Source organism: Sphaerodactylus townsendi, linkage group LG14 (assembly GCF_021028975.2).
Source record: "Sphaerodactylus townsendi isolate TG3544 linkage group LG14, MPM_Stown_v2.3, whole genome shotgun sequence".
Lineage (NCBI taxonomy): Eukaryota > Metazoa > Chordata > Lepidosauria > Squamata > Sphaerodactylidae > Sphaerodactylus > Sphaerodactylus townsendi.
In genome coordinates this window covers 10,120,550-10,146,013 of record NC_059438.1, presented here as the reverse complement: position 1 = coordinate 10,146,013, position 25,464 = coordinate 10,120,550, and the positions used below count along the sequence as shown (strand labels likewise).

The 25,464-nt window shown below is 45.7% G+C and overlaps 1 protein-coding gene across 1 annotated transcript in view; it reads left to right on the top strand.

The window, feature by feature from the left end:
- The window catches only part of PEPD (peptidase D), a 189,581-nt gene extending 167,581 nt beyond the window's left edge, over positions 1–22,000 (top strand). The window contains exons 13-15 of the mRNA XM_048515733.1: positions 9,592–9,776; positions 13,253–13,444; positions 21,515–22,000. Coding sequence (XP_048371690.1) covers positions 9,592–9,776; positions 13,253–13,444; positions 21,515–21,532 — 395 coding nt within the window. The 3' untranslated portion in view covers positions 21,533–22,000. The remainder of the gene's footprint in view (positions 1–9,591; positions 9,777–13,252; positions 13,445–21,514) is intronic.
- The last annotated feature ends 3,464 nt before the right edge of the window (positions 22,001–25,464 follow it).

The following is a 25,464-nucleotide window of genomic DNA, read 5'->3' as shown; positions in this document are numbered from 1 at the left end:
TCATGTGCCGCTGCAGAAGGGGAGAGATGCATCCCAGCCTCTTGCGTCAGGCCTGTGCTAAGCAGCAGCCAGCGATAGCCCCCATTGGTTCGCTGACCTGCATTGCTGGCTATCTCATTTGGCAGTGAATTAAGAATGGAGCAGACACATCATCAGCACATTTTCCAGATTACAGACGTCTCATGGGACGGGGTTCCAAAGTCCAAGGACCTTCCAGTCAGGCTGTGTAAACCTGGGCCTCCAGTGGTATAACGCCGGCTGGCTCATGCACTGCACGGAATTTATTTTTGGGTGGAGGGGAGGAGCACGGTGAACGTCTCGGACATGAGAGGGAGTGAAATGCCTTGATTAGTAATTGCCCTTCCCCATTAAAAAACATGGAAGGCAAAGGTGCTTGCAGGTGAGGGCTGATAGCTCCAGTTCTGCAGATGAGCCCCGCTTTAAAAATGTATAGGAATGGTGATGCAGTTGCTGGTGTGGGATCTGCGATCTCTTTTATGTAGACTTAATGTGCCCATGAATTCTCCTGCCTTTCTTCTTCTGTGTACGCTTGCAGAACAGTGAGCGCGAGGGCTCACATCCATCCTCTTGGGGCTTGCAAACTGAGAGCTAGTGTGGTCCAGTGATTAGTGTTAGATTGGGATCTAGAAGAGAAGGAAAGTTTGGATTTATACTCCACTTTTTTCAACCATGAGGCGTCTCAAAGTGGCTTACAAGCTCCTTCCCTTCTTCTCCCTGCAATAGACACTGTTACTGACCCAAGGTCTCCCGGCAGGCTTCATGTTGGAAACTGGGGAATCAAACCTGGATCTACAGATGAGAGTCTGCCGTTCTTAACCACGACACCACGCTGATAAAGGCACAGATTTGAATCCCTGTTTGCAATATTGAAGCTGGATTTTACTGTGCGGAATAGCAAAGTCCACTTTCAAACAGTTGTGAAAGTGGATTGAATGTGCATTATTCTGTATGTGTGGAAGGGGCCTTAGCCTCACGGGGTTGTTTTGAGGACAAAATGGAGGAAGCAAGATTGCTATTGCAGGGCACCTTGGACCTCATTGGGAAGAAACATAGGATGTCATGCAGAGGATCATCTTAGGCCACAGGTGTCAAACTCGCGGCCCTGATGCTGGCAGGGGATGATGGGAACTATAGCCCATAACATCTGGAGGGCCACAAGTTTGACACCTATGTCTTAGGCTGTCTCTGCCCTCCGTACGGGAAATAAGAGTGGCTGTCACAGAGGGCGCTTTGTTGCCCTTGGGGGGCTCCAGCAGCCACGCCAATCCTGTGTAGCCAGCCCTGTTGTGAAATTATTTCAGGTGGCTCCATCGCCATCAGTCACACAACTATCTAAGTTGCAACACAGTGAAACAGCTTTGCTGAGGAGAGTGCGCAGCAGTCCTTGGGGGGTAGGAGAGTCTGACAGGAGCCTAAAATTATTTCTTTAATTAGGGCTGCCAAAGTAATGAAGCATTTTGTCTCAAGACCGTGTCTTTTAATGTAAGGAGTTCTGAACATTTTGAGAAGTTTGGCACCTCTCAGGACATAAATATATTAATGTGTCTGAAAAAAAAGGAAAAGGAGATTCTTTCTGGGGAATCTCTTTGGTCTTTATCAAACATTAAAGCAATCTCTGACCTGTAAAAGAAAATGTTAATTAGATCATCTTCAAATGCCTGCCTGGCTACTGACCTGCAAGGTGGGTGGGAAGGTTTTTAAGGATCTAGCTGGTTTCATTCACTAGGTGCACTGATTGTGCTGCTAATTGGTTTCCTCTGCTGTGCATCTTTTCTGAGAGAAAAGGAAAGGAAAAAATGACCTCTGAAGTGGTCCCTTATCTTCTGGACAGACCCCGCTCCTTTTATTCTGAACCACTTCTTGTTTAATGCTGCGTTGTAATGGTTGGCTCAGAGCAGCATTCGAATCCTCCCCCTGCCACGAAATTCATTGGGAGATCTTAGGTTGCTCATTGTCTTTCAGTCTAACCAACCCAAAGGGCTGTTGTGAACATAAAAATGGGGGAGAAGAGAACCTTGTATACTCCCACCATAAACTTCTCAAAGTGAGGAAGGGTGGGATAAATATGTAATAATTTTTTTCAATTCGTATAAAATGCAAAATATAAAACTCAGACACACAAACACACACACCAGCTGTTTTCTAGTACAAAATAATTTCTCAGTGTATTTTATATTCTCATAAAGCTGATGCATACAGAATCAGAGCCTTGGTTCATCAGAGTCAGCATTGCCTGCTCAGGCTGGCAGCTGCTCTCCGGGGTCTGTAGGTGGAGGTCTTTTGTATCACCTGCTACCAGATCCTTTTAACTGGAGATGTTGGGAGTTGAACCTGGGATCTTCAGCAGGCCAAACAGATTATCTGCCACTGACTCTGGGCCCATAACCGTTGTTGGGTTTTAGTTGCTTATGTATAGTGTTTCTGCAGGAGTGTGAAAGGGTAAAAAGTGCAGGATGATTTGAGTTCAACCCTTATATGGCCAGTTTGGGTTTGCCTGCTTATTGGATGCATCTTTGGAAATCCTGACTCCATAGGTCAAGCTGGTAGTGATGGGCAAAAGCACCTTCTCTGTGGCAACACCAAAACTTTAGAGCACCTTTCTTCTTGCCCCTTTCCATCTTTGTTGTTCCTCTTTTGGTACTATCTTTACTTCCCCACCCGCCTTCTGTTTTCTTTGCTGTTGTTTTTGGTATCAGCTGTTTTCTTTGGTTTTGTGATTTTTTTAAAAAAAGTTGCATGTAAAATGTTTTAATGGGAGTTGCCTTGGTTAAATTTATTGGGAAAGGCAGCAATAACTGTATAAACAAAATTGCGTCCATCCATTCCTGGTTCTTTCGTAGTTTCAAGATGATCTCTAATGTCGCAGCTTGAGAACTTGGAAAGCCACTGTTGATGCTGGACAAGATGGGGCAACATTCTGGCTTGTTCAGATGTCTGCAGGGCCACCAATCAACCCCCAGGACTCTTCTGGGCCCATTCCTCTTTCTCTCTGTCTCACTTTGCCTGCTTTGCTGGGTTATCTCCTTCTCCTCCCCGTTCCAGCCTAGTGAAAAAAGCCCTCTGTCTGCTATCCATTGCTGTTCAGCCAGCTTATCTCCCAACTGGTTGGGCAGTCCCCAGCAAGCAAGACGCTGACTACATCCATTTTTTAAGACAAGAGGAGCAGATTCACTCCCCCCCTCCCCCTTAGTCAAACATCTTCCAGTTGACAGTCTGACCAAACAGCCTTAGTGCTGTACAACTGCTGGCCTGGTCCTTTACAGGTGATGGCAAATGTCTGAGATGTGAACAAGATTTGAGTCCAGTAGCACTTAAAAGACCCAGAAGATTCCCAGGGTATACACTTTTGAGGGTCCATTCTCCCGTTGTCAGATGCTGGCTGTCAGATGTACCCTGGAAATTCTGATGGCCTTTAAAGTGCTACTGGATATGAATCTTTCTCCTCTGCTTCCAACCAACATGACTACCCATCTGTAATTGTCCAAAAATGTGACAAGGTCCAACATTCCCTGAAGAAGTTGTCCTAACATAGAAAACGGCAGTGATATAATAGTGACCCCCATGGTCACCTGGATGTGATTTTTTTAAATGTCAAAAAAGTCAGGTATATTGGCTGTTTTTCAAAACGATTGTCTTCAGAACATTTATGCTGTTCATCTCAGAATGCATACAACCCACTTTCTTTTTTTAATTAAAAGTTTAAATTCTTAGCCTGCCTCTTGGATCTGCAATTAAATATTTATTTTCCAAGAGTGTGCCTTGGATTTCATTCTTTGCAGCTCCGGGAATGAGCTAGAGTGTTTCGGAACTGAAGTGATTCTCTGATGGGACGTGAGGAATAGCAGATTTTCCCAAATCAAGACATTGCTGGTGGGCCCCGTGACCCTCGGTTTTTCAGTGCTTCAATTCTAATGAGGAATTTCCACGTACAGTTTCCACATTCATCAAATTGGGTCATTTAATTAGTATTGCAAAAAAGAAAGAAACTCTATCCCTGTCAAAGAGATTTCTGGAGCAGAAAAATATCTTTCTTTCCTGTTGAACTTGCACAATCCCTAAACTGTACCTCTTCTTGAGGTATTTGAGTGGTTATATCACAAAGAAAAGAAGGAGATGCCATCGAGTTGCAACCAATTCATGGCGATTCCATCCACAGGATGTTCCAAGCAGGAGATGAGCAGAGGTGGTTTGCCATTGCCTGCCTCTACAACAGGGGTCTCCAAACTATGGTCCTCCAGATGCTCATGGACTATGATTCCCATCAGCCCCTGCCAGCATGGCTAATTGGCAGAGCTGATGGGAATCGTAGTCCATGAACATCTGGAGGACCATAGTTTGGAGACCCCTGCTCTATATAGTGACCCTGGATTTCCTCAGTCATCTCCCAACATAGTACTAACCAGAGCTGATCTTCTTAGCTTCCAAGTTTTGATGAGCTCAGGCTAAGCTGGGGTGCTCCAGCTGCTGTCTCACAAAACATTCAGCAAATAGCTGGTGCAGTTACCATGGATCATGTCCCTGGTTTGGGCTACTCTGTCAGGTTTCCTTGTGAATAAGTTAATCATGGATGTACTACATTTCCTGCAGCCTACATGCAGACTTGAGGAGCACTAGCATACTTTTTCTTAACTAAGCTTACTTGATGGGATGTGCTATAATTTGATGCTTGAAATATTTTAGTGGCACATTACTCCAGCATTTCTGAAATAAATTTGTTGATGGGTTGTGAGGAATGGAAGAATTCATCTGCATGGTCCTCATAATAGCTTGAGGTCTTTGGATTGAATTCCATGGTTGTTTTCTGTGGTAGGCTATGATGCAAGATGATGGTGAAACCTGTGGGGTGCTGTGTTTTTTCTGGGGGGGGGGTTGTGGAATTAATCTGAGAGCAAGGGTATGAACAATTTTAAAAGCCAGTTTTGTGCTACCTAAAGTCAGAAAGAAGTTAGGGTTATAAGTGCAGCCCTAAATCAGGGTTCTGGTTGGACTGCAAGGAAGTATGATTTTTAAAAGTGCAGCCTTGTCTCAAACAACTTACTGTTTACAGTCAGTGTGAGGCAGAAAGGCCTAAGAACAGGGGAGCCCCCTGATTGACTGTGGTCTCCTGCACTCTGGCCAAGTAACTGTATGATGCAGAGGGAGGAGGAGGTTAACTCTCTGTCAGAAGACTCAGTGGGGCTTTTTGGTCTTGTGTGTTCATGCTATTAAGTGCTGCCTGCCTTAACTGTGTGTGAAAAACTAAACTGCTCTGAGGCAAGTTGTCAAAGTGTGGGACTGCTACTGTTATTAGCCTGAGCGCTGAGTGAAACTAAATATATACACGGACAAAGTGTACTGGCGGGAGGGTTTATTAGAGGGCCAAGCTGTAATGCTATAATAAACCAGGATAGGAATATCTTCTAGTGCAGGGGTAGGGAACCTGCGGCTCTCCAGATGTCACCAATTGGCCATGCTGGTAGGGGCTGATGGGAATTGTAGTTCCTGAACATCTGGAGAGCCGCAGGTTCCCTACCCCTGTTCTAGTGAGAGAAGGGTTCCTGTGTACCAGTGGGTCTGGAATATTGGGATTTGGTTTGGTTTATCTCAGTAAAAAAATTAGGTTTTATTTTAAGGGTTTTTCTAACTGCGTGGGCTGTCTGAGGGTCTGTGTATAAGTACCAAACCAGTGTTAGGACCCTGTATGTGAAGAAGCCAACAGCCAGTACCATCTGTAAAGTTAAAGGAACTGTACAATCTGTGAAACATCTAAAAAACTGTAACATCTAAGCTGAACTGAAACTAACCAATCTTATTAAGTGCTGTGCTGAGAAACAAAACCTCCGTACCAACCTTTCGTGTACAGGGTGCCTCCTGTCATATTTGCCTCATCAAAATCCATTTCCAAGTTATTATTCCTCCCTTTACCATCTCCTCTGTTCGTAAATCTTTAATCTGCTTAAGTTTTAAATCTGCATCAAGTATTTAGAGTGCCTTAGTGAAGGATGTGCCTAGGAAGGAATAAAGTCAACAGGCATCCTTCACCTCCTGGGTGTGTTACAGGGCTGAGGGGCAGTGCCGCCCTAAACCGAAAGCTATCATTTTCTGAAGCACCTCAATCCCTGAAGGGGAAAAAGCAGGAAAAACTGACAGGACAAGTCAGTGAGTGGTTCCCTGCCTGAAGAAGATAAGATGGTGGTGCAGGGGGGGTGGGGTCCATCGTACCGTGCTAGGGGGAAAATATATTAACATTTGCCCCTAGGCCAGTGGTGGCGAACCTTTGGCACTCCAGATGTTATGGACTACAATTCCCATCAGCCCCAGCCAATTGGCCATGCTGGAAGGGGCTGATGGGAATTGTAGTCCATAACATCTGGAGTGCCAAAGGTCCGCCACCATGGCCCTAGGCAGTCTTTATTCCATTACTTGCAGAGCTTTGCATATATCTTTTCTCATTTTGAGGGGGGGAAGGAGCCATGTAGAGCACTGAAGCTCTGCCCCCAACTATTGAAGGAAAAAGTGCTAGTCCCGTAGCTTCAGAAATTTCAAGTGTATCTTCAGAGCCATAAGGACTAGAGCCTTTTTTTAAAAAATGAAAGCTAAAATCCACAGGAAGTTGAATTGTTCACTGCATTCTGTGCTGAAACATGGGCAAACCAGGCTCCAAATCAGACGTGCCATGCCATCTACGTAGCTCTGATGGCATGCATGTGGATTTTTTGGTCTATGTCAAGATTACAAATAGTACACATCTGGGGTAATATGTCTTATGCACAGAACCGGGTTTTCAAGGACAGATTGTTGGGCCTGTTAACTCAGACACTGGCAGGACTTCTGTTTCAAATAAAAACCTCCTTTCCCGTTGCTGTCAGGAACTGCGTGGGTGCATAGGGCCAGGACTGTATTAACCCATGGTTGGGTCCCTAGACTTTCAGGTACTTTGGGCCTCCCCCAGCCCTTCAGTCTTTCACCCCACTACAGATAGCAGCCTGACCCTGGTGCAAAGAGCATTTTGTCAGTTAGATCAGTGTCCAGCTCCGTGTCATATTCACAGGCAGTCATTTCACTATTCGCACAGACACCAATCCCCAGTTGAAATAAAGTCTGCTGACCTCTTTTCTCACAGAGCAATGGCACTTCCTTTTCTTTTCTCTTTTGAAAACCTGACTTGTACCTCAGCAAATTGGTGGGCCCCTGGTCCCTGTGGGCTCCTAGGCTTCGGCCTAGTCAACCTTATGGATAATACGGCCCTTCATAGGGATCCTCTCACTGCAGAAGCTGGGGGAATATTCTTTCCCACACAGGAGTGCTATGTATGTATTAGCTTCCACCGAGCTCCATCCTCTGCCGGGTTGCACAAAAGGGATTTTAAAAAGGAGCTTGTCCTCCAAACACGCTATTCGCACAAAGTGAAACTGGCATGTGTAAACTTCCCTGAGATGTTTGCATTTGGGTAAGATGGTAATGTTGAACAGATGTGATGCCTACAGCCTTCGCACGAACGAGACCATTCTGCTACTAGCCTTTATTCCAGAGACGTGTGACTGATTTTTATTGGTGCCGAGCTATGGGGAGTATTCCTGCCTTCTTCGACTTCCAGCACATCTTGGAGAGAGAAAAGGAAAAAAAACCCACCAGTGTTACCATAATTAGAACACAATGCCCTGCTCCACCCATCCCCAAAGCAGTCTCAGCTACCAAGGGGGGTAAAGCTAATTTAAATTTGGAAGGCCTGTTGGATTTACAAACTGCTGGCTCATGTGTGAGCACTCCGAATCCAAACAAAGAAAACGTTCGTTGCTAAACCTTAGCCCCAGTCACCTTCATACGGCAACCGTCCCGTTGAGGGCAGCTCAACCCGCACACACGGGAAAGGACCCTCAGTGTGTGCAGTTTGGAGCAAAGAAGTGTGTATAGAGGAAATAAGACTGTGTGTTATGTCACTGAAATTTCTAAACTCTTTTCTCTGGCACGTTTTCTTTAGTACCACTGTAGGATAAGAGTATTGGAGCTGGGGGGGGGGGGGGCAGGGTTAAACGCTGAATAGTAAAGAGGGTTGTAGCCCCCTTGAGCTCAAAAATAGAACATCTACTTTACATGCAGAAGATCACAGGTTCAGTGCCCCAGAGCCTCCAGTTAGAACATAAGAACATAAGAACTAGCCTGCTGGATCAGACTAGAGTCCATCTAGTCCAGCTCTCTGCTACTCGCAGTGGCCCACCAGGTGCCTTTGGGAGCTCACATGCAGGAGGTGAAAGCAATGGCCTTCTGCGGCTGTTGCTCCCGAGCACCCGGTCTGTTAAGGCATTTGCAATCTGAGATCAAGGAGGATCAAGATTGGTAGCCATAGATTGACTTCTCCTCCATAAATCTGTCCAAGCCCTTTTTAAAGCTAAAGTTTTCCTCCAACAGAAGGATCCTCCAGTCTCTTCCTGCCAGAAGAAAATAGGTAGAAAGTGATCAGGTAGAAAGTGATGTGAAAGACCCTTACCTGATACCTGGGAAAGTCCAGTGACACGATTCAGGAGAGGGCAGCTTTATGTGTGAGGGACTAATGTGTTATGTGTCTGTGGATGCCCATCTGAGAAAATAGGGATTTTAATGTCTAGTCTGGGATGGTTATTCTCACTTGACAGACAGCGGCTGTTTCAGAGGATCTGCTCTTGACTCATGGCAAAATTATCCTAACTGTTCGACAGGGTGATACATAGAGCCATGTTCTTACCACATGGCAGGGGGATACTGATGACCAAGCTTCCCTAGGAGGGATATGCTCACCTTGAGAATAAAGAACAGGGTGGGAAGGAGAGATAAGACTTTGATAGCTCAGACTTCAAGCGGGTCGCATATTCTCTGTGAGAGCCAGCATGGGGTAGTAGTTAAGAGCAGGTGGATTCTAATCTGGAGAACTGGGTTTGATTCCCCACTCCTCCACCTGAGTGGCAGAGGCTTATCTGGTGAACCAGATGTGTTTCCGCACTCCTACGTTCCTGCTGGGTGGCCTTGGGTTAGTCACAGTTCTCTGGAACTCTCTCAGCCCCACCTACCTCACAAGGGGTTGCGGTGAGAGGAAGGGAAAGGAGCTTGTAAGCTACCTTGAGTCCCCTTACAGGAGAGAAAGATGGGTATAAATCCAAACTCTTATTCTCTTCTAAGATGGGGAAGGCAAAGTGTGGCATGCCTGCCGAGTAATGGCATGCCAGACCAACTGTTTTGCTTAGCATGCAGGACCTCTGCCCAAAGTGAGCTCCAGAGTTTCATTTCATGTCCTTCATCTATTACATCTCCCCTTTCCCCTCAAAGTGTTGTTCTCCTTTGTTTTATCCCCACAACAACCCTGTGAGGTAGTTTTTGAGTACGTGCAATTGGCCCAAGGTCCCTCAGCGGGTGGGGATTCAAACCTAAGCCTCCCCTATCTCATGTGTTGCTTTCCCAATTGCTTGCTTGCAGGACAGTCATTTGAGACAAATAAACGAACACCCTGCCTTTGCTTTGTCGTTGTTTATGAAACAAGCCGAGGCAACGGCGGTGCTTCGGCTGGGGCAGACCCGAAACTCTCGTGACTGTCTCGTTCTGCCTTCTGTTCATTCCCAGGGGTCTCCTGGCCTGATATGCACCGTCTGGCTGATCGAGTCCACCTGGAAGAGCTCAAAAAAATTGGCATCCTCCAAGGCAGCGTAGACGACCTGGTGAAGGCTCATATGGGAGCAGTGTTCATGCCACATGGGCTGGGCCACTTCCTTGGCATCGATGTTCATGATGTTGGAGGCTACCCAGAGGTCAGTGCTGGTACATTTTCAAGCGTGCTAGTTAAACAGACTGGGCATTTCTTTTGCAATTGCAACATGAAGTTCATGTTCGGGGAGGCTCAAAGCCTGGCTGCTTCCCTTCCCTCCCCTCCCCTCCCCTCCCTTCCCTTCCCTTCTCTCCCCTCCCTTCCCTTCCCCTTCCCCTTCCCCACCAAGGCAGAAATCTTCTACTTATCCTGCTGTAGCCATTCAGGATCGTTATTTATTCAGGACTGGATTCTGATCACTGTGAAACTTGCAAAATGATAATCTCTCTGGTCTCCTGCCCCCCGCTCGGCAGCCAATCGGTGGTAGAAAGTGCCATCCAGTCGCAGTTGACTCACAGCGGCCCTGTAGGGTTTACAATAGAAAAGGTGAAGAAAAGTGGTTTGCCTGCCTCTGTGTAGCTACCCAGGACTTCCTTGGTGGTCTCTCATCCAAATATTAACCTGGGCTGACCCTGCTTAGCTTCCAAGACCTGACCAGATCCTGCTATGCTGGGCCATCCAATCAGGGCCAACTGGAGTTGTTGGTGGAAAACTGCATTGAGTTACAAGTGACCCTGTTGCATTTTCAAGGTGAGAGATGCCCAGAGGTGGTTTGTCATTGCCTGCCTCTGTGTAATAAGCCTGGACTTCCTTGGTACTTCCTTTTTGAGTACTAACCAGAGTGCAGTTTGAGGACGTAATGGAAGAGGTAAGTGGGTCTGAGAGAGTTCTGAGAAAACTGTGACTAGCCCACAGTCACCCAGCAGGCTTTATGTAGAGGAGGAGGGAAAACAAACCTCTTTCTCCAGATTAGAGTCCACTGCTCTTCACCACTAGGCCATGGTTCCCTCATAGACCATTTGTGCGCTGGTGGTTCCAAGGGATCCTGGTTTGCTGCTCACCAGGGTCCGGCTCCACGTGCCTGCTGGCATTTCTCTGCGTGCTGTTCTCGTTTTGCAATATGATGGATGAGCGCCGCCGGACACCCCCATGCCAATCGTGGCAGAGTCACAAGCTAGTTTTATTTTTGCTTGCTCTTTTTTTTCAAATGCATGCTGTCGAAAACTTGGCTCTTCCTGCTTCTAGCTCCCAATTGCTATCCATCACAAAGTTCCCCATGACCCACATAAACCCCGTCCAGATTTTTTCAATGAGCTTAGCCAAGTAATTTATTGTTGGGGGACATTTCCAGTAAGCTGCTCTCCCACAAAAAAATGAAATTGCACATGGTTTACAGTCAAAAAGTTCCGTTCTTCAATAGCCACTTTCTTTTAGCAACTTCTTTTGAAAATCCCTCAAGAGACTCAGGTAAACCACTACAGAACCCATAGTCATGACCACTTCTCCTGTCCTTGCAGACAGTCATCAGTAATATGCTCAGTCCATTTTTAATCCAACCTTTCCTCTGGAGAGTACCACGCATGGTTCTCCCTGTCTTCACCTTCCTTACCCTCACAACATCACCGTGAGGTAGGCTAGGCTGAGGAAATAGCTAGGCCAAGATCATCACAACATCACCGTGAGGTAGGCTAGGCTGAGGAAATAACTAGGCCAAGATTATCACAACATCACCATGAGGTAGGCTAGGCTGAGGAAATAACTAGGCCAAGATCATCACAACATCACCGTGAGGTAGGCTAGGCTGACGAAATAACTAGGCCAAGATCATCACAACATCACCATGAGGTAGGCTAGGCTGAGGAAATAACTTGGCCAAGATTATCACAACATCACCGTGAGGTAGGCTAGGCTGAGGAAATAACTAGGCCAAGATCATCCAGTGAGCTTCCATGGCAGAGTGGGAATTCGAACCCGGGTCTGGTCCTAGTCTGACACTTGTAACTACTCCACCACATTGGCTTGTAAGGTGGGTTAGGCTGAGGAGAAGCAGTTGACACAAAGCCACCCATCTATTTTTGTGGCAAGATAGAAGGTTTGAACCGGTCTCCCAGACCCCAGCCTGGCATTCCAACCAGTACACCACATTGTCTTTCATTGGCATCGGCTTGAACAGAAACCAATCCTAATCAACCAGACCCCGATGCAGCAAACCCCCTTTTTTGAAGTGTGCAGGATCAGGGAGCCTGTGATTCTCGAAGTCAGACCTGGGGGAGACGGGGCTGTGTCCACCAGCTGTCATGATACCTGGAGTGTTTGAGGGTGTGTGTGTGTCAAAATGATCAGTCAGTTTTCTGCAGAGCTCTTAATTCCGTGCAGTTTGGCTTGAGGCTGCCCCTTCTCCAACATCGTGGCCTCATCCCAATTTTCAATCTAGGGGGAGAGGATTTGTATATTAGAGCCTGTTTATTTTCAACAGTCATCACTCGTCCGCCTGATGTGTAAGCAAAGCTGGCTCTCACAAACTCCCCGGAGAACAGTTTGGCTGCAGAGTTGTAGCTTTTCGGGCCAGATCATAAATTGGGGGATAGAAGCCTTGCCTTCAAGCACACTGTCCTGCTTTACATCCACCAAGTTGAATCTTGGCGGGAAGTCGGTGGGTTTGAGCTCCTCTTCAGACGGAGGAGTGAATGTTGAAGATGTGCAGCACAATAAGGTGCGTTTGTAGGGTCCTTTCCTATCCTAGTTCTGTGTCAAAACTAGTATTTTTGACCTCCAAAACCGAGGGAGAACAAGATTGGATCCCATGGTCCTGTAACAGAGACATTTTCTTCTGGCTGGAGGAGACTGGAGGATCCTTCTGTTGGAGGAAAGAAGGTTGGATCCCATGGAACTATTCCTCTAGCAGAGAAACTTTCCTCTGGCAGAAGGAGCCTTACTGTGATGCAAGAGGCTCCTTCAACTGGAGGAATGCACCTCTGCTAGCAGAATGAATCCACAGGGTCCAAACCTTAGGGTCCGACCCACATGCCCATTGAGCCAAATCACACAGATGTTCAAGTATCACTGTGCACTCCAAGACACTGGCCCTGAAATACCTTTTGGACCTCACAGAAGAAGAAGAAGAGAAGAAGAGTTGGATTTATATCCCCCCCTTTCTCTCCTATAGGAGACTCAAAGGGGCTTACAAACTCCTTTCCTTTCGCCCCTCACAACAAACACCCTGTGAGGTAGGTGGGGCTGAGAGAGCTCAGAAGAACTGTGACTAGCCCAAGGTCACCCAGCTGGCGTGTGTGGGAGTGCACAGGCTAATCTGAATTCCCCAGATAAGCCTTCACAGCTCAGGCAGCAGAGCGGGGAGTCAAACCCGGTTCCTCCAGATTAGAATGCACCTGCTCTTAACCACTACACCACTGCTGCTCCCAGCAGAACTACCAGCAATCAGTATGGAAAACTCAGAGGGGCTAACTAACTATAGAATTTACTGGTGTGAATGGTCTTACAAATGGGAATTGGTCCTGTGAAGAAGAATTGGCTACAAATGGTTTTGGGAGAAAAAGGGACCACTGGTTTGATTCAGCAGGACTCTTCATATGTCCTTAAGAGGACTAACCGTGACATGTCCTGACTCTTCCTTTCCAGGGTGTGGAACGCATTGACCTGCCTGGCCTCCGGAATCTGCGAACAGCCCGGGCCCTAGAGGAGGGAATGGTGCTGACAGTTGAGCCCGGCATCTACTTCATTAACAGTGTCTTGGATGAGGCCCTTGCCAATCCAGTTCAGGCGTGCTTCATCAACAACAGCATCCTTCCTCGCTTCCGAGGCTTTGGTGGGGTGAGTATCATGGTTGGGGCTTCAGCACTGGGCATCTGCTATGGGACATTGTGTGCGGACAGGAAGTTGTGGATTCCTTCACCTTGAATCCATTACTCCTGGTCTAGTCTCTGGAGCAGCAGAAAACAAGCTTGCTCCCTCACCAACATGACATCCTTCAAATATCTAAACACCTCTTAAATCACCTCTTAACCTTCTCTTCACCAAATTAAACATACCCAGCTCCATAAGTCTCTCCTCGTAGGGCATGAATTCCAGACCTTTAACCATTTTGGTTGCCCTCCTCTGGACCCGTTCCAGCTTGTCAACATCCTTCTTGTATTGCAGTGCCCAGAACTGTACACAGTATTCCAGGTGAGGTCTAACCAGTGCAGAATAGAGAGATACAATTACATCCCTCGATCTGGACACTATACTGCTATTGATACAGCCCAGAATCACATTAGCTTTCTTGGCCGCCGCATCACGCTGCTGACTCATGTTCAGTTTGTGGTGTACTAAGACTCCCAGATCCTTTTCACATGTTGCCAAGCCAGGTGTCAGAGAAGTTTAAGTTCAAAACAGTTCATGTCTGCACTCAGCCTTTACAACCATCCTGCTAAGTGAGAAAGCACAAGGATGACATACCCACAGCCCTTTACTGAGTTCTTTGCTTTGGAAAGATCTGAATTAGATTCAAAGCTGGTCTTCTTTCTAAGTGGAAGCTCTTTCCTAGGGACCAAGTCACATGTGATGCTTTATACAAGCTGCAACAGGACCTGGATGCCACACTGCAGCTGCCAGCACCCAGGGGCAGCTTCTATGTTGCCAGAAGTTAGAGTGTACTCGACTTTGGAGAACCAGGTTTGAGTCCCCACTCCTACACATGAAGCCTGCTGGGTGTCAGGGTCTGTTCCCCCGCTGTGTCTGACAGTGAGGATGATGGCCTGACCTTGGGCCAGTCATACTTCTCACAGAACTCTCTCCGCTCCATCTCCCTCATAGGGTGTCCCCTTCATAAGACCACTCTTGTGTCAGAGAAGCCTTCACATTCACAGTCAATGTCTGAATACCAGTGACAGGAGGTAATATCAGAGGAGAGCCCACAACCTCTGTGCCCTGTTGATGACCCTTCAGAGGAACTGGTTGCCCACTGTGTGAGACCGGTTCCTGGGCTAGATGGGCCACTGTCTGATCCAGAAGGGCCCTTGGTACATTCTGAAGGACTGCCTTTTCCATTGGAGGAAACTAGTGGAGCAGACCCACAGGGGGTTGAATTCACCACACTTTGCAGTGAAGTTATGCAGTGGCTAACAAATTAAACAGATCTCTGTGGTTGCACTTTTATTCTAGTGAGCAGAGACAGGCAGGGGACCTTCATGAATGGCAGCTAGCCTCTCTTGGGGAGAGTGATGCCACACACACACACACACACACACACACACACACACACACACACACTACTCATGAGAAAGGCCCTATTTCCTCATGTTTAAAATTGCCACGGCGAGTGGACCAGGTCAGAGCAGTCATGGAAACGGGGCCTATGCTGCAGCTGAGTTTGCATCACTACCTTGATAAAAGGAAGGCTCCGTGTTGCCTTAACAGCCAGACTTGTGAGTCATTCGGCCTCACCGCTTTGAAAGTCCTGTGTGCCGAGCATACAATCTTATCAAGCCAGGTGGGACTTTACCTTCTGCTGCTGAGTCCTCTCCCCCAGGTTGAAGAGGTTATCTTGGCTTGGACTGTTCCTTTATCCAAGTTTGCAAGGCAGCTGGGATCTCAAGCCCTGAATGCAGGAGAAGGGGAAGTAATTACCTAGGCAAACTAGAGCCCTAGGCCAAAGGAAACCTGAGTTTGAGTGCCCCCTCCCAGGAGCGCTGACCAACCTCTCCCGCCACAGTAACCAAACGAATGATTTTTTTTCCACCAGAGTTGTTTTAAAGTCCAGCCATCATCGATTATAGAACATGTGCCCCAACTCACAAATCTGAACACTGCTTAGAAATATTTTTTGAAAACATTTTTTTCAAAAGATGCTTTCAAAATGTTTTGCTGATTTCTCGCTACGAGAAACATTTTATGGTGTTGTATCGAAGTCCCCCCAATCTGGGGAAAACAGCATCACTTTCAGTATTATTTAAACAGGAAGATAGATCCCCAGATTCTCCTTTAAGGTGGATTTTAAAAGGTTAGAATCTAGGCAACTGCTAATTTAAAACAGTGATGCTGGGAATCCACCCCGAAACAGCATTATTGTTTTTCAATGGGTGTTTTAAACTAGTGGGAGCCAAGATTCCTCCTTTTAAATCCACCTTAAAGGGAGAATCTAGGGTCCCCAGTTTCGAAACAACATTGAGAAGTGATGCTCTCTTTAGGGTGGATTCTCCCCACCCTGAAACGAAGCATCACTTTCAATGTTTAAAGCTGGGGACTCTCAGATTCTCCCTTTAAAATCTATGCGTGCTGAAGGTGATGGATTTAATTCAATAGTAATAATAACCTTTGAGTTAGAGCATTGAGAGGAATGTCTAAAAGAAAGCGAAAGTATTAAAACAAAGCATTTGAAAACTGGTGGAAGTGAGGTGGATTTAAAAGAGAGATTCTGGGGAAATTTTGGGAGTGCCCGCTGTCACGTTAGGTTTTTAATTATTGCAAGATAGCAACACCAAGAGAATCTCAGAGTATCTTGAGTGAGACCCTCATCGATGATACCACCCAGTGGTTTGGTGGAAAGTTTTGGTTCCCAGGGGGTCCTAAAGTTACTTGGATGACCCTCAAAGGTGTAGCAACCCTCATCTCCTATTAGCTCCCATTGGAAACAATGGAGGGATGGGGGGCACTCCCTAGAGTCCATAACTTTGGACTCCTTGAATTTTCCAAACCCTCTCCTCACCAACCTTAGAGTGATATCATCAGGAGAAGTCTTCCTGAAAGAGAATCCCTGAAATTTGAAATGGTGCTGCTAGCCTCAGTAACTCAGCCCCCCTGCAGGCCAGGGAAATGGAAAACACTGAGAAAATACGACAAAAAATCCCACAAAGCGGGTCCTATTTCATTTGCTCCTTTACAAGGCTGCTTGCCCGAAGGGCAGCTGCCCATTTCAAGCCCAGAAATGGGAGTGAATCCGCCTCTGCCTCGAATGGAACCCAGTGGGAGCCAATACTTCAAGTGCAGCAGATTTTTTTGCAAGTTTACTCAGCCTTAAAGTGGCTCACGGTGTAAGGCAAACGAGAGGGAGGGAGATGAAAAATGCTTTTCCGCACACGGACCATGCCTGGCATTTATGTAACAATGTAAGAGTCATGTACCCTGCAGCAGTGACGTAGTGGTTAAGAGCAGGTGCACTCTAATCTGGAGAACTGGGTTTGTTTCCCCGCTCTGCCACTTGAGCTGTGGGGGCTTATCTGGTGAACCAGATTAGCTACAGTGCTACTCCAACACGATACCAGTTAAGGTCACCTGGGGCTGATCACAATGTAGCTTTTCTAAGCTCTCTCAAGCTCCACCTGTTCTCACGAGGGTGTTTGTTGCTTGAGTGGGATGGAAAAGGAGAAGTTATAGAAGCCCCCTTGAGTCCCTATAGGAAAGAAAGGGGGGATATAAATCCAATTCTTCTTCTTCTTCTACCCCACATGTCTACCAGGTGCCAGACCAACACTCTAACCACTTTTCTTCATCACCCTTGAGTTTCTGGGGTTTTTAACTCCAGGCTTGCGCATTAATGCTCCCCCCTTCCAGCTTCTTTTCCTGAGGTCAGTTTTATCCATGCTGTTGGAATGACATTTCCTAAAATCTGTCGTCCCTCTGGCCAGGCACACTGAATAGGAATCAGAACCATGTAGCATAGAACAGTATGTGGGACTAGGATCCTCGGAAATATGAGTTTAAATCCCTGCTTTATTATGCAAGCTCACATAGAATCATAGAAGTGGAAGAGACCCCAAGGGCCATCAAGTCCAACCCCCTGCAATGCAGGAACACACAATCAGAGCACTCCTGTCAGATGGCCATCCAGCCTCTCTTTAAAAACCTCCAAAGAAGGAGAGTCCACCACACTCTGAGGTAGTGCATTCCACTGTCAAACAGCCCTTCCTGTCAGGTTTTCCTGATGTTAAGGTGGAATCTCTTTTGCTGCACCTTGAACCCATTACTCCTGGTTCCTAGTTTCTGGAGCAGCAGAAAACAAGCTTGCTCCCTCACCAACATGACATCCCTTCAAATACCTTCATGATCTTGGGACAATCCCACTCTCTCAGTCCAGCCAACCTCAGGGTACTGTAAGAAAATAGAAGAGGCAAAAGGGGTGTTGTCAGCTGCTTTGAGTTCCCCCTGACACACACACCCCGGCCCCCCATAACACTGATAATTGACAGCCACCAGGCACTGGTTTCTCAACAAATGTATGTTTGGGATCTTTTTTTCATATCGGTATGTCATAGTATGCATATATAAGTAAAGTTGACTTGTCTTGTTTTACTGATGTTTTACTTGCAGCTTTTGGTACAGGAGAGGCATTCACTCATAATGTTGTATATCGGCTGAGCAGTAGAATATTACAAGTTAAGAACTTCTGCTCTGTAGCATCTCATTTCTGCAAAGAACAGCAAAGCCAATTTCCAAACATTTTGTTAAGAAAACTGGGCAGTGGGGTGGGGGAAGAAAAGCTAAAATAAATGCAGAATTTTATTCGATGTTTATTAGTCTGAAAACATAGAATATATTAGAAGATATTATGTGTAACTGGGCATTTAGCACATATAAATAATAGTTACAGGGTGCATCCATAATACCCGTAATATCTATTATGAAATAAACACACTTGTATTCAAACCAGGATCCCAAACGTGCTCATAATGAAATAAATAGGGCTCTCATGGTATCAAAACAGATCTGGCAGCTTGGGAAAGAGAACATGCACAAAAATAAAAAGTCAAAAATAGATAGAAAAATATTGTGGCAAGCAATTTGATCTTAGAAATTATATTTGGTGAAGGTAACTGCCGTATGTGTAGCTTCTTCCCCTCCCCCAGTGCCTAAATCATCTTTGTTTTAAATTCATGTTATCTTGAAAGGACAAAAATGTGGCAGAAAACATGTTACTTTAAAACTTTTTTTTATGCAGGTGTCATTGGCATCCTTTTTTACCAGCACTTGCTGGGCCCATGCCCCGATGTGTACACACAGTTTAGGTGTATCTAAAAGCTTTTATAGGCAGAAAGTGCCATCAAGTTGCAGCTGTAATGGCAGGCTGGTAGGATTACAATAGACCTTTATTGGCATAAGATACAAAAGCGTGAGTATAGACCATCACTAAATTTAAAAGAGTTGTACATGGCGTCTATGAGTAGTTTTACATTCTAAAATCACACTTCATTTATAAAAATAACGTAGATTAAAAAATTTTGTCCATTCTCATTTGTACACGGGATTGTGAACAGTGGTATAGTGGCAAAACCATATCACTTAAAAGACAGGATTAAGATAGCGATCGATTTATTCATAGCCTATGTATGCTAAAAAGGTATAGCCTTCCCCGAAGATTGTCCTATAAAATTGTATATACTAATTAATACTACTTAAATTTACTATAATACTATATAAATTACTAATGCTATAAATTACATTAATACCTATGAATTACTAATACTATAAATTAATTAAATTTCCATAAAATGCAATAAAATAACAGTGAGTGAATCCTTTATAAACATAGCTTCTAAAATATCCTTAGGGAGTTATTCAAGGAGGTATAGATTATTTCACATATTTTAAATGGTTTCTTGTACTTGCCCTATTTTACATTACCTCTTGGGCGAACATTGATTCTCCGGCAGCAAACAATTGGCTATTGCGGGCCAATAGATTTTCCAGGCAAGCAATGTATGAAAGTATGAGGGTGGGTGTACCATTACTGTTTGTTTGCCTCTATAGGGCAACCCTGAACTTGCTTGGTGGTGTTCCGTCTAATCAGGGATGACACGGCATTGCTTCCGAGATCAGGCCCTCCAAGTCAGGGAAAGTTCAGTTTGTTGCAGAGATAACTTACATGCAAACACGAGGGCATCCAGCCTCAAGCGAACAGCTGCTGCTCCTTCTGTAAGATCCCTGAATTACACGAGCAGTGCTTCCCTAGCTGCGCTGGAATAAAGAGCAGTTTCTGCAGCCACCTTGCTAAAAAGGGAGCCCTGGAGAGACTGAGTTTGGGGCTGATGTGATGTTTTCGTCGAACTGATGATGCTGTGCCCTTGAGGCATAAGTAGCAGCCCATTTCATACGGGGGTAGTGGATTTAAGAGAGGGCAAGATTCTAATCCTAGAGGATCCAGACCGGGTTTGATCTCCAATCCACTCCCCCGCTGATATGAAGCCTGCTGGGTGACCTTGGGCTAGTCAGTTCTCTCAGAACTCTCTCAGCCCCACCTGCCCCACAAGATATCTGTTGTGGGGAGAGCAAGGGAAAGGAGTTGGTAAGCCGCTTTGAGATCCCTTACAGGAGAGAAAAAAAAGTGGGGTGTAAAAACCAGCTCTTCTTTGTCGTTGCTTTAATTTTGATGCTTTGATTGCTGACTGAAAAGCTTTAATAATGACTCCTTGCCGAGATGCCTGGTTGGAACTTATCTGCCCTGAATCTCTTTGGGGCCAGGAGTGGGGAGGTGGTTACAATTCTCACTTACTAGATGGAATTTGAGTGGAAAGCGCTTCCAGTGTGTGTAGCTGGACAGCCGGTATCCCTGCACACACCTTGTTTGTGTGAACTCTGCAAAGTCAGGTCTGTAATGCACTTAAATTAACGTCAGATTAGACAATCTTGCAAACACCTCATTGAATACTTTAATAAGGCTCGTTGGCTAGGGTTTGTTTGAACAAGTGAATTATTTTGCAAGCGAGAGAGCAAACATTAAACCAGCATTATTTTTAGATTAAAACACCCAGAGGTCAAAGACAATTAAAGCGAGTGTGCGGTAGGGGTTGCTGGGCGTTTGTGTTCCTTTCGATTCAGCACCTTGCTAAAATTGATTTTATGACAGCTTTAGAGGCTCTGCTAGCACATTTCTGATAAGATAAGGGGACGGAGCGACGGAGTCGGCATGTTTAACCTGTGGAGGAAATGAGAAGAGAGCAGAGAACAGTCTGGCCTTTCTCATTTCATGTCTCTAAATGAGAATCTGAAGAGGTTTGAAGTTCTGCACTAATGCTTGCTTCTCAAGTTGTAAGGCAACAGATTCGTCCTGATTCTTTTGCCATTAAAGATGAGTTTTGCTGACACAGAAAGCGAGTGTGCATGAAATCAGTGAGTGGCGTTCGACTGAAGTCAGCACCGTCTCGAGTCCCTAAATAGGGAGCACGCTGGATCTGGGTTTGGGAGGGTGCACGTGAAGCTAGCGCCGTGCCAGGGCTCCTAGTGGCTCCGAACCAATTTCAGCAGATTAAGAAATACGCCGAGCGGCACGCACGTCCTCCTGCGCCAAAAGGCTCTTCTCACACCTCAGCATTATATATGCAAGGGAGGATTGGGTCACCCCTCTTTGCTTCCCACCTCCCCGAGCTATGGAAAGATGGCAGCATGCATATACCCGTCCTAAATCTGGATTTTCAGCCCAGGAGAGCATGCAAAGGTAGAAGAAGGAGGAGTTTGGATTTATATCCCCCCTTTCTCTCCTGCAGGAGACTCAAAGGGGCTTTACAATCTCCTTGCCCTCCCCCCCTTACAACAAACACCCTGTGAGGTGGGTGGGGCTGAGAGAGCTCCGAGAAGCTGTGACTAGCCCAGCGGGCTCACTCCAGTTGGGAGCAGGTGTGAGGCGTATACAAGCTGGTCTCGAATTCCCCAGGAGTTAAGTCTCCATGCCTGAACGGCGTATTTTGGAATCAAACCCGGTTCCTCCTCAGGATTAGATGGTTACACGAAGTTCTTAACCTCCTTATCGCCATTGCTGCTGCCGGGATTTGAGTTCCTCCAGTTTTATTGATTGGTCAGTTCCCCTGCCCAGACCTGGTAAAAACAAACCCATTTCCCTTTTGTGCAAGTATTCATGTCGGCCGCTGTGAACCTCTGGCATGCATGTTTGGTTTCTTGTCTCTTCCTCAGGTCCCAGAATTGAGTTAGACATTGCGCCAGATAGCCGACGGGATGGAGCTGCTGACCTGCGTCCCCCGCACTGTGGAAGAGATCGAAGCCTTCATGGCTGGAGGCAGCACCAAATCCTTTGCTGGTAGCGCCAGCCAAAAGTAACCGCAGACTTGCTCAGAATTGGTATACCTGCATCTCTGGAATGGATCCAAGTCTTCATGGGATTCACTAGGCTTCCAGCAGTGGTATTCTTAAGACAGGGACCTTCAGAGATTTCTATTATCAGTACTAACCAAGTGCCAAAAACCTCAGCCTCACCAAATGCTTTTTGAATTATCATGTTGCATGTAGCCTTTGTATGGTGGTGGTCTTTAATTTTTAAGTATCAATCATTTATTTTTAAAGAATCAGCAATATTCACCTTTTCTAACTTTTGGATGGATCGTGTTAGACGCATATTTGCTGGGATGAACAAATTACGTAAAAGTGTTGTTCTGAAATATTGCTCTGTTTAGTTTCAGGTTTTGGTGTAACCTGGGATGCTAATCTCCCTCAATTTGTCATTTTGAAGTTGGGAGGAGTAAGATTGCTCTTTGAGCTAATTTAAGATTTCTGATAGGATCCCCAAACATTAAAGACTGTGGGATTCTGAAGGAACAAAAAAAATCTTGCAGATTGTATATTTTCATGTACACTTTGCTTGTTTTTGTGGTTTGTTTTTAAATGACACTCTGAAAGTATCCTTCGAAAGGATGGGAACTGGCTGTTATCTTCTATTTTGCATCATAAATATGACATAATGCTTTGATATATAATGTCAGGTCTCTGTTCCTTGGTTGTTCCATGGTGGTGGTGGGTGCAGCTTTCAGTGTCTGCATGAGAAAAAATTAAAAATACTGTATTTTTTAAAAAAGCTGGTAAAACTCTTTGAATTACTCACAACCTGCACAAACTAGGCACATTATCGAGTGATCTTCCTGAAGTTCAGAATTCTTCAACAGACTAGATGTTAAAAAGGCAAATTGAATCTGGGATGGGGAGAGAGTGTCTCTCAGACAGTCTAGATGGGTAGGTGATAGAGATGATCTGCAGTGTATTCTCAATGCTAACGCTGGATTCAGAAGTCCATTCTGGGCTCTGTAGGGTGCTTGGTCACTTAGTGTCTATAGATTGGATTGGTCCCTTCTATGCAGCTATGATCTGGTAAGGGTGCTTGATTGAGTGTAATGGGAGAGTGGCATGATTCTTGACAGTAGAACAATGGCAACAAAAAACCCTTCCCCCATCTCCGAGTTCTCTAAAATGCTTTTAGTACTGAAAACCCAGGACCCTATGATGAGTCAGTTGAAACATCTACTTGGATTTATTTACAAACCTCCCTCCCCAGTGTTTTCCTCACTAATTCTATCAGTCGAGAGCCCAGGGAAAGTTTATCCCTAATAAAATCTGCCGGTTCATGGACCCTTTTTTCTCTTCCTCATCACACCAAATGAGTCCTAGGAAACAGTTTGACCCTTGTGGAGTTGTCTTCACCAGTAAAATCATCTGCTGTCCCTCATTCTTGTCGCTCAGGAGGCAGGAATTGCAAAAGTTTAGTCCTTTTTCCCGGAGGAGCATGAAAGGGACAGGCTCTGAGTTGCTGGATGGCAAAGTCAAAAGCTGATTCACTGACTTGGGCCTTCCTTCTCTTTTTTCCACTGCTGCTTGAGTTGAAAACTCGCAAAATGGATACAGCCTGGATGCGGTTTAACTGGAGTGGGCCGGAAGTACTTGTTCAAGTTCCTAAGTCCCATTCCTATGGTTTGGGTTCCAATTTTAGGCCAGGTTCACAGTACCCGCGGATTTGATAGCTTTATCTTAAACTCCTAAATGCCATTCTACCATTGTAGACTTTGGAACTCCGGAACTCTCTTTTGCACCCTCCCATCTCTTTTGTTTCCTCCATGGGGTAACCGTTGTTATCTATTCAGTGGTTTGGGGTTCATTATGCCACGGTATGCTTTATCTTTGGCAAGTTTTACCTGCAGATTCACCATCACTGATGAACCAATGAGAATTTTGAGGTAACCTTCAAGTTTTCCTCGATAGGCTGTCTTTAGGGGTCATGACGCCAAGTTGCGGACAGGCTGGGCTGAGTGAATTCGGGGTTCCAAGTCTATGGTTTGGTTTCGAAGCTGCACTCTCGTGGGCGAATGGGCTGAAATGTTCTATGGTGTCTTTATCCCCACTCTCATCACTCTCCCAGGAGTTGCCGCTTAACTTTTCCTGGGGAGGGCTCAGCTTTCTTTCTCGGGAAACCGCTGCCACCGTCTTTTTGATCATTTGAGCACCTTGCCAGCTGGGGGTGCGATCAGGATTCCTTAGCTTCCTTTCTAACTCCCATGGAGGCCTCTGCCTCAGTTTCCCTTGGTCCCCCTCTCTCTGGGTTCCTTATTAGGGCGGTCCTGGATGTCTCCTGGAGGAAAAGCTGCTCTAGCCTTCCTTCCCGTCCCTGGAAGGGCCGAGAATCGTTCCTCCACATACTTAAGGTTTAAAAAGTATTTATTAAAAAGAAAATATTTGTCAGTATGCTTTAGCACAGAATCAGAGTGGAAGCAAGGAGTTTCAAACAAAGTGAGAGGAGGAACGGAAACCCCCCTGCCCCATCTCTCTTAATATTGTTCCTAGGCTAGGAGTTGGTGCTGAACATAGATAGTATTATAAAAGCTTAGAAGGTTGTAATTCTCAAACAAAGTTCACATTAAGGCTTCTGTCTTATTCTGAGCACATGGTCCTGCAATGGCCCATCCTTCTCATGAGCTCAGTAAAGAGGTTCAAGCTCTCCCCGGCAGAAGTGAAAGGCAGAAGATCTCTCATCCTCCCACTCCCAGCATCTTGACAGATCCCAGCCCTGTCTCCCCTTTGACCCTTTGCCCAGGTTGAGTCAAGATCTTTTCTCTGAAAGCTAGGTAGCACTCCTTGATGCTGTTCACTGGAATTTCTAAGTTCTCCAAGTTCATGGAGTGTCTGATGGGAGTGAGGGGAGGGTGCCCAGGAATTGGGGGGGGGGGGGGGCATCCCTCCACTCATTGCCTCCATGCTGTTGACCTCGGTACACTCATGGTTTGATCATTTTAAAAGCCATAGCCACCCAAGTCAAAATTAATTTATTCCTGGTTATTTCCAGCTGACTTGAGCAGGAAAGCTGGACCCCATTTCTCTCCACCTCCTCATTTGAGATCCTGCCTTCCTCCAAGGTATTCAGCGCAGTCTAGGTGTTATCCCACTTCATCCTCTTAACAACCCTCTCTGGGAGATTAGAGGAAGAGCTGGCCATTTGCCCAAGGGTTCCTAATAAGCTTCACAGTGGGGCTCCCAGCCCAGATCTGACTGGTGCAAGTTCAATATTCTAACCTTACTCTATTATGGGCCTTGAAGGGAACAAGCACAGATTTCTTGGGGATCTTCTATAAATGGGCCTCCTGGCCACACATAGATGATCAACTATCAGTGCCAGGTTCGATACGGGGCCTCCCTGCCTGGAGCTGGTTACTTCTGGATCTTGAGTAGTTCTCAAGTACCTGACATTATGGGATGTCTCTCTCACAGGACAGCATCTGCTTACCTATATTGCTTTTGACCAAGTCCTGATGCCATTTTTACTCCTAAGAGTTCAAGCAGCAACCACTCTCAGTGTCAAAAAACATCCAGATTCCGCAAAAAAAGTAAATATCAGCATAATTTAGGTAGAAGGTTGTTGTTTTAATTTTCTACCATCATGACTGAATTTTTACCACAGTCTTTCTAAATACATGTACAACACAATGCCTGGAAAGGAAAGGGAGGTATAAAACAGTCATTTGCCCTAGTCCAATCATATGCAAACATACCATGAATGAAAACGTTTTAAACACAAAATAAATTAAGATTATATCAACTTCCCTGCTTTGTTTCATGGATTACCTTTTCTACACAGCATAAAATGCTAA